Below are 13,894 nucleotides of genomic sequence, written 5' to 3' on the forward strand. Positions count from 1 at the left end.
GGAAAATGCAGCATTTTTTGTGACTCACGTGATGAGTTCCTTTTTGAGATCTCTTGAGTGGAGCTTGGGTTTAGGACTGGGTATGGAGACATCTCCTGGGTACTTCTTTTCCTCCATGTTTTCTGGAGAGCTCACTGGATCTTTCTGAAATATTAAATGAGAATGTAACAAAAGGTTTCTCTCTTCAAGTCCTCCCACACATTCCAGAAACAATTTAATTTGCCATGGCAAGAAGACAACCTCTTGAAAAGTAGAAAAAAAAGTATTAAAAAGATATGATGGAGAGAAATTAAGAAACTTTAGTATATCATAGTTTCAGGCTCTTACAGGCAGATATTTAAGACTGTTGTGTAAATATTTCTGAAAGCAGATGCTAGTTTAAGGAGACTATACAGGAGAAATTTTTGTTTGTTTAATAAGACAGTGATAAAGGCCAAAGAAATGTACGCAGAGAAAAGAGAAGTGGTTGTTGGTGGAGCAAAACTAGACTTTGGCAGTTATATTCTTTTTATTTGCTGTGTAAGTACATTGCTGACTTTTGAACACGGTTAAAGTGGTGACCATTGCACCATAAATTACAAAACTGCAATAAGAAATTTTAAAAAGTGTTATTTACATAAGCAAATGCTAATGCAAAGCTGTTTAGATCTGTGGAATGGAATGTCCTTTTATCTTATTGAAAGAGCAGATTCTTGTTAAAATAAAAACCATAAAGAACAAAACAACTTTGAAGCTTTCTTAATAGCAGGCTGCTAAGGGTAGTTCTTGATTTGTACAATTTGTAAATCAAAATCATCACTGCTACCATGCTGTTTGGTGGATAGTATGAATCATGAGCATTCGCTCCATTGGGAAGGCATTTTGGAAAGTTGGAATCCTGGTAGGAAATGGAATTTCTGTTTTCTGAAAAATCTTCTTTTATGATTTCAAAATAATTTGGTTTCTACTGTTTTGAGACTTAATGCTTTCAATTATTATTGTCTTTATAAAAGATAATTATCCCTTTCTGGAGGGATGCTCAGTAGCTATTTTATCATTCAAGAATTCTCCAAAGTTTATAGCATCATTTATCAGACCTCTATGAATCCCTTCTTGGACTTCACGTTGGTTTTGTGATTCCATTCCAATACTCAGGTATTTCCTAGAGATTACCATCTGTAGGAGCAGAAACTGCTGCCCATGGCTGAGAGGGGAAGGTCCCAGCCTCTGCTAAACCCACAGTGCTGGTGCCATGGATGCTCTGGGCTTGTGCAGCTGACAAATGTGCCAGGACAGAGGAGCAGGCTTGTGTGCAGAGCTGTTAACACAGAGCGCAGGGCTGAGTGGAATCTGGACTGAAAATGGAGTTTCTGCCTCCTGGGTCTTGTAAGCTCTGCAGGGGTGTTTCTTCTGATAAAGCTTCCATATGGTCCTCAATTCTGGCAGCTCATCTTTGCCTGTTTGGAGGCTGGATCCTCAATATGACATTCTTCTGCGTTCAGCTGCTGGCTACCTACTGCCTACTCTAACTCACACTTCACATACGTATAGAAATGATGCCATGTTATTGCTGTATCAATTACTACTGATTTTTTCAACCACATTTTTGGGGTTAATTTGTTTGAGAATAATCTAATCTGATACAAATATAGAAAGCAAAAATACCTATATTCAGCTCTACTAAACACTCACAGTAATTAATGAGTAATTATTTTAAATAAATAGAAAAATCCTCATATATTTCAGGCTTGAGGAGTTATAATTCTAAAGGAGAACTTCAGATAAGGAGCAACAGAGAAAGTTAGCAACTACAGAAGGTCTTGATGTTAGTGCAGCAATAATAAATGATTGTAAGTCTTCCAGACATGGAAACTAAAATGCTAAAATGCAAAAGTGGAAAAATGGATGTCAGCTTTGTTCAAGACCCAAGAAACATCAAAGATATTTTCCAGAGTTGGGTTAAATCTTGTTCCCAGTGGCATATAGGAGTAATTTTGGCAGTGGCACATAGGGGTGATTTTGCCATGGGTATTTGAATTCCTGACTACTTCTATCCACAAGTTCTGACCTACCTTTCTTACAAACACATAAGTGCAATCAGGGATCGTCACTGGTACGAGTTACTGTAAAACTGAAAGTTCCCCAAGGAAACAACCAAAAATGCCAATACCCTGTTGCCAGCTAGAAGTAATCAGATGTCAAAATAACTTCAAAAAACACAGATAAAATGGTTTCCAGTTAATTTAATGGAGGTTAAAGAAGAGTGGTTCATCAGTTTCCTGTCTAACAAGTAACTCTGCCAGGCTACATCTGCATCACTGAACTGATGTGTGTTTCTAAAAATTTAAAGCATGCCTTGCCTGGATCCATGTTTCTAAACTAGCCATACATCAGCCACTTCCACTTCTTCTGAGAGCAGCTTGGATTAAGGGGTGCAGAAAAGGACCTGCTAGCATTCCACTGTGATCCTGATCTGGGTCATGTACCTCAGGATTCACCTGCAGCACACCAGAATTGCCCTAACTGTTTGTGTTGCAGGCTATGTTCATATTTTCATATGTGTAACTTGTGTTCTTTGTTTATAATGACAGATATTCTGATCTTTCGCTGGTGATGGACCAGAAACTTTGTGTGTGAGTGTGTGTGTGAGTTTTTCATCATGTCACTGTCTGATACCTGCTGCACAGAGCAGACTGATGGAGAATTATCTATGTGCAAGGCTTGACAAAACACTACAGTATTGCAGTTCACAGCTTCATTTCACTGAGTCATTTAATAAAAACAAGACTTCATGGTGAAGCCTGACAGGAATACACCTATATCCGCCAGTATAACTGATATAGAGGGTTTAGAATTGCAGTATTTTAGTTTTCTATCTTTAAATAGTTAGGGTTTTTTCAAAATCTTAATAGTGAATTTCCTGAATTGAGCTATTAAGATTTCTAATTTTTTTAAACTAAAGCTATTCACACACATACATACAGAAACAACAACAATTTTATACCGTTTTTCTCCTAGTATATTTCCCAGGAGTAAGGAAGATATATATAGACATTTAAATGAGTGACTTTTTAGTCACCTTTAGTAATTTTCTTAGTTCCTTGAGGGATACTTGGTGTTATTCAAGCAACATAAAATCTTCATATGTGTAGAAGCTGAAAATCAGGACAGTGCACTGGAAATGCAGGCAAAGGAATACCGAAACTCTGCCTTTCTAGAACATTACATCACTACATGTGGCCCAAATGGTGTTGCATCTGTCTGAAACACAGAAGGTCAGAAATAAAGAACAAATACTTTTTGATCCACTGCACTTAAGACTAAAAGCAGAGCATCATGTCTTGGCTTGTGTGCTTCTCCAGCTATTTATCGTTAGAGGGAGAGATAATCCTTTGGGAAAGCACCTTTAGCACTTCTCTCTTTCTGATATGTTGGGTGATGATCGTCACAGCTACTCAAGCCCAACTGTATGTATAATTTTTCCTTTTCAATTTGAATGGATTTATAGTTAAATGCTATTAAAATCTAAAGAATTTCAGACTAAAAGAAAAATCAGAACCATCCCAATTGGTCCAAGCACTACTATTTCCTGCAAAGAGCATGTGTGTATTCATGCATGCACACTACTGAAAGAAAGCAAGCAATGATACTCCATTAATGTATAGATGGAAGTTTATATTGATTTCAGCAAAGACCAGAACATAATGGTAACATGAATAACAGATAATAGCATCTGGCACTTTTAACATTTTTAAGCCCTGAAATCTTTGGAGAACTGACAGTTGAACTAACTGACAGCTCTAGTTATTTCTCAGCGCTTTCCTTTTGGAGAGATTTTGAGCTTTTTCCAAATTCGGATTTTTTTTTTTTTTTTAAGGGGGCATCTGGACAGGCTATTTTGCTGAGAGAGAGAGAGACAATATTTTCTGGAAATTACCACCAAAATTAAGCAACTGTTGTGCATATGAACCAGATAACAATGAATTAGAAAGAGATATAATCAGTCATTTTCTTTGCATAAGGATAACTGCCAGTCTTTGATTTTGAAAACCAAGCCTCTGGCCCTGTTATCGCTGGATGTATCAAGGCTCCCTGGGACACCAAAATCTCACAGCAGAGATCTGGGGCCAGATCTTCAATTAGGGACAAAATGCACAGTGTCAAAGCAGCAAGTGCAAGGGGCACCAGTGCCTGAGTGCATTGGACCAATATGTCCTGTTGGGCAGTTTAGTTGCCTCCAATTCCCTGTGCTGGAAAGAGACAGGGAAACATCCAGACACCCATCCTCGCCTTGTGAAAGTCAGGCATGGACTGGGGGGCGCGGAGGTGCTCCTGTCTTGGCTCTTTTGCTGAGCTGCGATGGCAGCAGGGAGGAGGAGTGACATGACAGGTCCCCTGCCAAGTCTGTGGCACCCCTTGGTCCCAGCAGCAGGGCAGTCCTCTCAAAGCTGGATGTGCCTGCTCATCCTGCAGCATGAATGAATGGGAAAGGGCCTGGGCCCTCAGCCTCCTGCTTCAGACGCTCTCCAAAACCCTGAGACACGGATTGTTCTGTCATTGGTGAGATAGAGACCATCACTAGCCCCAAAGAGACTGCAAAGGGCTCAAGACAACCCAGCCTCCAAGAAATGCAAGCTTTTTCAGTGGACACGTTGCAACCTTCTACCCAGCGCTGGTAGATTGTTTCCCTTATTGAAATGAATTATCTTCAAATTCCAGGTGGTTTTTGAACTGGATGCCTTGATCCCCCAACCTCAATTATAAATAGCTTTACCCCATCTATGTTTTCTTGAAGTGTCAGATTTGATTTTTGGACAAAAGATAATGTCATATTAATATAATGATCAAATTCTATTACTAGATATGTAAAACCAAACAAGGAGCAAGTAGTATAAAACCTTCCAACTAGGACATCTTTTAGTTTCTTTCTGAAAGCTGTAGCATAGGCTTTTATCTAATCAGCCTTTTATAGAGCTGGTGATCCCTTCCTGATTTAAGAAAACTGAAAGCAACCCATATCCTGAAAGTCAGGCTTATGAAAAAAAAGATATTAAATCGAACTTGCTAGCAAAGTAGAAGAATAAGAGAGAAAGGCCATAGTAGACTATGCTGCCTTGTTTTCAAGACAGGATAAACAGATATGAAAGAGCAAAACAGAAACAAAACCAAAATTAGGACAATTATTGATTTGGAAGTAACACTCTAGTAGACTGATCACATAAGTTGCAAGTTGGAGATCTGACACTCAGTGGCAGAAATTTATTGCAGGATGTAAAATAAAAAGTTTTCCAGTAAAATAATGTTACAGACAAGATTTTAAGTCTGAGTTTAAATGCTTAGATATCAAGTTATCTAGAAGTCTAAAGAGTTGGTATGGAAAAATTGTCTTTTGTTTCAGCATGAAAAAACTCTCTTGGTTTGATTTAATTTGTTGGGGTTGTTTTTGTTTTGTTTTTCCATTTTCCCCTGGTGATTGCTAGTCCATTTGGGTGTTTGTGTTACAAGACTGAGCCATTAGGAACAAAATTTAAAAAGCAGCCTCTAATGATGGTAATCTTTGTTTCCCTTACCTTAGAGACTTACAGACATTAGCAAGTAGGCTCTGAAAGCAAGATTTTCCAAAGTGAGTAGTGGGTTTGTTTTTTTATATCCCATCCAAGAGACCATTAAAACCAGATCAGTGCTCACAAGCCTCTACCTGTGGAAATTGATTCCCTTTAAAATGTACTACATGGTCCTAAAGACTATCATATGGTCTCTCATGCAAGGGAGAAAGTCACTCAGAAATTGAAAAAATACCTCTTTTTCTTCTTCTTTCCTGCCATGGGTCTTGCTGTAGTTGATTGGTGTATCCCAGCCTTCCTGTTCACAAAGTGCCTGGTAGAAGGCTGCATTTACCAGGATGCTACTTGCTTTGAAAGGAGAAGAGGTGGGAGTGGGAAGTGCTGTGCTGGAAGAAGTGAGAGGCATAACTTTGTCTTGGCTTCGATTCTTTTTCATGCTCAAATCCAGTGTGCCATTTTCATCCACTTCTATCTCAGCTCCCTGACATGCAACAGGAAATAGAGACATGTTTAGATGTGGACGTGGTAAGGCTGTAGAATAACCATGTGGTGCTTTTAAAGGATAAATATAAATGCACGCTCTTATTTAAATTTATCTGAATCTAAACCCAGCTTTTCGATTTATGTCAGTTAATGTCCAACTCTTAGGCAGACTTAAGGGTAGCTTCAGTAATGGTATCCCTGCATCTCAGCTTAAACATAGTAAGTAGAATTTAAATAAGATGCCACTAAACCATAACCTATACACCCTAAATCTAGTTTTATTTAAAAAAAGTTTAGCTTTAAATCTTCTTGATCTTTTCACTCTTACAGAGAACTATGACCCCAATTCACAGTTAAAAGCATTAATGCATTGTTTAGGTCATCAACAGCATTACTATTACATATTCTCCCTTCCCCCCACACCCTGGAAGCATTACAACATCTGTATCATGGTGGGGGAGAAGGAGGGGGAAAGAAATACATCTAAAAGTAGCACAGTAGGAGAAATTTTCACTGGGTTTTCTACATCACTTGAAATGCTCTACTGCCTTTATCAGAATTTGACTAGGCCACTAAGGCACAGGTCTGCACTGAGACCAATAGATGGGGAGGTACAGGAGGATTTTGGGGAGGTTCTCCCTAATGGAGATATTCTGCCTGAGTTAACAAACCCTTTGTTTCCTGGGGAGTACAGCAAAGAGCAGCCTCTAATTGCAGAGGTGTGTGTGCAGTCTGGGGAGAGACCCAACCTCTATTTCCAGTCTGGGAGAAGCTCTCCTGCTCACAAAAAGGGGCAAATGCTGCTTGGGTGTACAAGAACAAAGGAAGGAAATGTCATTGATCTGCCTTACACCATTTGATCACAGAAAAAAGAGGATAAACTCCTCTTCTTGCAATGGTAAAAAGCTGCTGAAAGTGCAGTTTTCTAATGTAAGCAACAAAAATTTGCTCTCATGCTTAATATGCTTGCTGCATATTGACATATCTTCTATATAGGGATGAATATAAGACTAGTCCTTGCTGTTGCCAACATTTGCTGAAGGCACCTAGGGAAAAAGATGAAATGTGGCTTCTGGAGGACTAGTTTGTAGTCTAGTTCAGTGTTTTCCTGAATAATGTGGAAAGCATTCAAAGACTATGGAGATAAATAGTCATGTCAGAGATCTACGAATAGAATACTGTAATTAACACTGCTCATTGTGATCACTACTGTTTTTAATTTGAGTCACCACAAAGCTTGGATGACACTTGGGAATTTGGGGTAGATGTGTGCAATGCTGTGTAACTGTAGGAGACAGCTGTATAAACCTAGATTTCCTACCTTGAGTAATAGGAAACTCACGGTGTAAATGAATCACCCAGATGTTGTGTTGTAAATAGAAAAGAGTCAGGCACGCCCAGGGTGCAAGTTTGTCTGTCTTTCTTAGACCTCTTCCTCAGAAAGACATTGGCGGGAGGAGCCCCTTTCTTCTTCTGACCATTAAATATTGCTGGGGCATGATGATTCGTCAACCATCGAATTGCCAAAGATAGGGCAGTCAAACCTGTCCTTGCCTGAGGATCTTTAGAGTTGTGGTTCCCCTCTGCTGAAAGTGTGGCACGGCCACGCTGGGTGGACTGAGGGTGGAGCTTCCTTAGTGCAGCCTGGCCTTCTACCACTGCCAGTGCCAACGAATAATTCAAAGGTAAAATGTGATTGATTAAATCTTCTGAATCAGAAGGAAAATACTGGTGCTAGAAGACAATTTAAGGCCTGTCAACCTCTCTTCACTCAGCCAGCATGGCTCCCTTTTGCATCCATGCAGATGCCCACCTAGGCTGAAGCACCAGCAAGCCATCTGCTTGTCCCTGGTTCAGAAACTCAGGCACCTCTTATGTTTGCTTCTCCCACACAGCCAAGTTCACATTTTCAATCACACAGCTTAAAGAGAGAGATGTTTTATTATATTTATGGGAAGTAAATACACTTCTAATATGTTCATACTAAGACGCTTTTGTTATATCTTTCTGCCCCTTTTTAGTAAATAGTTTAATCTCCTGTGATAGTTTTAAGCCCTGAATTTGACAGTGCAGCTTATCCTGGATAATAACTTAGTAACCACAACATCTTATGCCATCTGTATAATATCAAATACATTTTTATACCAGCATTAATAAACCTTAGTTACAAAAATCCAAGATATTAACTATATCAGTGCCAAGCACACACTCCAGGATCTGACAATACAGCTCTGCCATGATCGCCCCAGTGTTTTTTGGCTTTGTAGTTGCTATGTAACTATAGCAATGAAACAGAGCTACAGTAATCAAGTTTAATGACCAATGTAAAGTAAAATGCTAAATATTGTAGTTGCTGACATTTTTCATAATAAAAAATCTTGGGTTAAGTCTGCACAACCAACATTCACATAAAATTCCAGACCTCTGTGACAGATGGCTTAGGAAAGGAAGCCATGTGACTGGGCTGCAGTAGTTTTATAGTGCAAAACCCATAAATAGTGCAGATTCTCTCTACTGAAAAAATATCTGCTACTCAGAAGGCAACAGCAGCAGCAAGAAGGACCAAAAACAATCAAGGTTTCCTTCTTAATGCAACTTGACATAGAATAATATCAGAAAATCATTCTCTCTGAGAAACAGATACCAATAGCCTCCACAAGGAGCTCTGACTGATAAGCAGAACATTTACTATCATGGATATTTAAAGCTTTCTCAACACTTGCCTGAAATTCATGTAGAAGTTGTGTTCTCCAACACGTACCTAATTCCAATCAGGAAAGGCTGGGTAGCCAAAGTGTGTTTGTGAAGTAGTGTGCAGATGGAGTTTAAGTGAGCTCACAGATGCACGCAACAATTAAATAAAGGCATGGGAAAAACATCCCCTTTGCCCACTGCAGAACTGATCACAGGTTCTCAGCATGGCTTTTTACTCAGAATGGTATAAAAGAGCTATTGCTTTGGTGCCTTCCTAGCAAACTCCAAATGGCAGAGCAAAAAGAGGGAAGTCAGAGTTATTGCTCCAGTTTACATTCCTACTCTGATCCCACCCTCCTCTCAATATGTCTCCTTTGCTTGCTTTTCCACATTTATTTTTACATCGATTTTTAAATGTAACTAAAAAGGCAAAAATGGCAAATGGGAAAAAATGTTAGAGCAGTGCTCTGACATGCTGACAGAAGATGGCACTTACTATGCTTAGCTCAAGCTTGTAAAGGCTGTGTTCTCCTCACTGAAGGCAAGATCTTATTACTGTTGACTCTAGTGCATGTGTGAACAGGCCTATATTTATCCATTTATCATGACATATTTAAAATACAGCTACTAAAACAATGTAAACTGTTCTGATTATTCCTTAAAACTGTAAGCAAAACAAAGATGAGAATGTATTTTTTAGCTTCCTAACTTATGTTTGTTTTAAGCTGTGTAAGTCTTTGCAGCCTGATTTTGATCTTACTCACATTTATATTTACACTGGTGTAAACCAGGAAAATATCCACTGAAACAACGAGGAAAAATCAAAGAGCATGATAGGAGACACACAGTAATTAAATTCAGGTTACTTCTTACCTAGTACCTCATAAGTGACAGTCTAATCCCCCCACCTCACATTTTACAAGCAGCTGGTAAAAGGATTCAAGAAAAAATAATTAAAGAAAAATGATGGGAGCACATTTTCTTTATTCTAGTAGCTATTCAGTGAAAAAAATAAGGTACAAACAGTAATTTATTACCAAAAATGAAGACTTATATAAATATGAAAACCAAAACAAAAAATTGGTCTCTATACTCCCCAACTGCTTTCTACAATAAAGTCAATCTTTCTTTCAGCCTTATCTTATGACATAAATATTAGGGAATATTTTCTAGTACTTAATTAAGTCCTGTACTTAGAACTGGATTACAACAGCTAGGACAATAAAGGATGCTATTTTTTTGTGTCAAATTTCTCCTCCATTTTTTCATATGCTTTTGGACCATCTGATCACTCATAACATTTAATACTCTCCAAAGTCTCCAGTAATGATTACAAGTTAAGCTTTATCTCAGCTGGATCAGAAAGAGTAAATTATTGTGTCTGCATGTATCTTATTTCAAGCCTGTGACATAAGGGACATTGTGCCATGACATATAAGAAAATTCATGTTTTCTTTGGTTGGTATCAGTCATGGAACTTAATGCTAAGCAAGTCCAAAGGAACAACATGATCAATGATTTGCATTCCTCCAGCAGTTCAGTCTGATTTGGAAAGCTCAAAAGAGCTCTTAAGTTCTGGTACTGGGAGTAAATGAGACTCCTATCTTGCCACGTGTCTGAATAATATTCTTAATACAGGTCCATCCAAAATGGTTCAATCTTTCCTATTCCCAGCCAACAAAAACACATGGACCAGGTCCTTCATTTTTCACACCTAAACTTAAGCAACTCAGTGCTTCTGCAGAAAATTAAAATATTAATTTGGGTCAAAATGAGAAAGCTTGTAACAGCCCAACAACATCTGAGACAAAAATGGAGTCACAATTTAGGCCCCAAGCAGTTCACAAATTAAAAAAAAGCTAGCCAAGAAGGTACTTAGAGAGCAATATGCACAGCAGTATTACAGGATGGTACCTAGTGATGCTCTTGGATGATTTTTCATCCTGTATTTAGGCTTTAAGGTATTTGGAGTAAAGTACTGCCTGACAAACATGCTGAGTGCTAACTACAGTTTTTAAATAATTGATGCAATTTTCACTGTCATCAGTATCCAAGAATGGAGAGATAACACAATTTTGTTCAAAAAATAGAATTTAAACTTTAAACATTTTTAGCAAGTGTGATTTTATTTTTGCATTTTTTGTTCTTGTTTTATTTAAAGGCATAGTGTGCATATGCCATTTTGTCTAAACAGGTGGGAAAAACACCAAAACAGTCAACAAAATGTTTGGCAAGCAGTAGTGATGAGGATACAGATAAACTATTGCCTGCAGCTACCTCACTGAGACATGTGTGGCGAGGGCTGTAAACAGGGGAGATCCCTGGAAGTTATGATGATGTGGATTCTTGCACAGAGCTAGAAACTGCAGGCTAAGCCTCCTAGGGGAACCCTTCTGCTGACTTCTGTGGGAGCTGAATGAAGCTACACCAACTGCAAATCAAGAGCAACCAGGAGACTGCCTTGGGGTACTGACTGCATGGGAATTGCCTGGTTGGGATTGTATTCAGGGGAAAAGTTTACTGCAGTCCCAGGCTGTATGGCTCAGACAGTGCAACATTAATGTTGCATTAATTATTTTGAAAACTATATCATCAAAGTATCTGATGATCTTACTATTTTGTATGCAACTGACACATGATTCATAGATAAAGTTTAAGATTAATTTTACTGCTCATTTCAGAATAAATGTATTATTTTAATGGCTTATTTTTTAAATTAATACTTTTTAAACGTGGGATATTTGTCAAATCACCTTGAACATAATGTCTCTTTGGAAGTTTTTCTCGCTAGTGGTACTGTTAATGTGAAATGTGACTTCTCTATTCTTGCTACTCTTTCTCTTCTGTTGTCTTGGACTCTCCCTTTTGAACTGATATGTAGAGAATATTTGAATATCCATTTGAATATTGGACATATTTGAATGTCCATCAAATTATTGAAATTTGGAACTATGTTAAAAGATACATTTACTTTTTCATTTAAATGTTACCTGCATATACAGGAAAGGAGTGAATAACCAGGGTAAACCATCTCACTTTCTAGGAGAGGGACAATGCTTTGGGGGTCAATAAATAAAATTTAAGAGAAAAAAAGAAAAAGAGATACTTGGGAACACACTTGTGCTAAAAAGCATTTTGTTGTTTTCCCCACTTGTTTAAGCAAGGCAACATATGCATGCCTTGAGAAAATACAAGAAAACGCCACTTACTTGAAATGTTTGAACTTTACCTTCTGCTTTTAAAACTTAGAAGCACAATATTTTTACATCTCTGACAATTGTGCTACTGGCAAAATATTTCCAGCAAGACTGAGAATTCCTCTGCAGTCTCACATATCCTTGTACTACCACCACACAGCCTCCCATCTGTAAGGAACCAAGGACTGGATTGCTGCGAGGCTCCTGATGCTCAAACACCTTTACAAGTCAGGAGCTTTGATCTGCTGAAGTATTGACGATGCTAATCAGGTTTTCTTAGAAAAAGGAATAAAAGGGTGTTTCAAGGGGCAGGGCTGAGACACTTGATACTGTGGGGCTCTGAACACAGCCGCTCCACACAGTTATTTTCAAATGTGTTGAATGTGTGTGCTGTTGAGTAGAAAAAGGAAATATTTGACTCTGTAGTAATGTGTTGCGTTATTTGAGATCAAATACATATAAAGTCTCAAGAGGGTTTTTTAATAATCTAAAAATTTTTAAGATATTCTAGCAATTAAACATTTACATTTGTGGCCACCACCAGCCACAAAACAATTCAGAAACACTGATAAATAGTATTTTATTGTTTCATATTTTAAAATTAGAAAGTGCCTTCATTGACGAGAGTCTGGCAACTTAATTCACAAATTTTTGGTTTGAATCCTGTGCGATCAAGGTAATAAATATCCAAAACCAAATAAAAATCCGTTTTGTATGCTTTTGGACACCAAATCTGTTTGGGGCTTACTTGTCTGTATTTTGGCCAGAAGCTAATTCTGATTCTTCTGTCAGATGTTTTGTAGCAGTATGCCCTCCAGAAAGTCTGGCAAAAGTGGAGGCAGGCAGATAGCAAGGTAGGCAGGTGATTTTCTTTCAGGCTGGATTCCTGGCTGTGAAAAAGGAGTCAGCTATGTGCCCCAAGTGCCCCTCTGTGTCATTACTGTTATGTTCACTTCCATTCAATCCTTCCCCATGATTTGGCAACTGTGAAGCAGGTACATAGGAGAAAATCTTTGGGTTATGCCTGGTCCCTTTACTGCTCTTCTCTGGCAAGAAAGGTCTATTGCTGAGGTCAGCCAAAGGCTGCTGCAGCAATTTAATCCAACCATTGGCATCAGTTTCCATTTCCCTACTAGAAGAAGTCTCTATTAAAGACTGATAAAGGTTTTTTGCAGCAGATATCAATGATGGATTTGTCATTAGGAGAGGTTCTACAGAATCTTTGGAACAGATAATGAGTTACAGGGAATACCTGTGACCACTCTAAAAAAGTTTACCCTGTGGCAGCTCCCAATGTTGATTTTAATGTCCAAAACTTCACACACAAGTAGAAAACAAAAGCAGCAAAGTAGGAGATACCACTCTGCAAAGGCACAAGGCTCAGAATACCTGACAAGGTGTTATGCTGGTGGCAAAATTAATGGTTCCACTCAAAAAATAATAGCTAACCTCCTAGCAGTGGTGAATAAACCCTCAACCAAAATGTAGCTCAACAGCTGTGGAAGACACACCTGGCCAGAATGAGCCTTGTGAGGCTCAGATAACAGAGGAATAAGGCGGAGTGACACTGACTTGCAGAAAAACAGATCATCTGTCTTTTGAAGAACACCTGCTATGCTGTGTTTTGACAAATGCACCTCTTTTCATTCCCCAGTGACTTCTCCTTAAGTTCTTGTAATGACTCCCTATTATCTACAAAGAGCTTTCAAAAGTTTCATTGCAGTGGAACATGTGTGACTTCAATGTAAATAATAAACAACAGTGCTCCCACACCACTGTCGTCAGAAGAAAATCTCGTCTATTTTCATCAGCATTATAATACTATGTAATGACAAAGAAAATAAGGCTCACAGATCACACAGCACCATTTGTAAATCATAAAGATCTGTGAGGAAATGCAGAGCAGAAAACAAAACACGAAAGCCACACAAACATCTACAAAATTAGGCATCTTTCCATTATGACAGACTTGCCCAA

At 38.4% G+C, this 13,894-nt stretch overlaps 1 protein-coding gene across 1 annotated transcript in view; it reads right to left on the bottom strand.

The window, feature by feature from the left end:
• Positions 1-13,894, bottom strand: part of ST18 (ST18 C2H2C-type zinc finger transcription factor) — a 72,989-nt gene that overhangs the window by 17,667 nt on the left and 41,428 nt on the right. Inside the window, exons 11-12 of the mRNA XM_058808707.1 lie at positions 5,779-6,024; positions 29-144 (exon numbers count right to left, since the gene is read on the bottom strand). Coding sequence (XP_058664690.1) covers positions 29-144; positions 5,779-6,024 — 362 coding nt within the window. The remainder of the gene's footprint in view (positions 1-28; positions 145-5,778; positions 6,025-13,894) is intronic.

Source organism: Ammospiza caudacuta, chromosome 1, assembly GCF_027887145.1.
Source record: "Ammospiza caudacuta isolate bAmmCau1 chromosome 1, bAmmCau1.pri, whole genome shotgun sequence".
NCBI classification, from domain to species: domain Eukaryota; kingdom Metazoa; phylum Chordata; class Aves; order Passeriformes; family Passerellidae; genus Ammospiza; species Ammospiza caudacuta.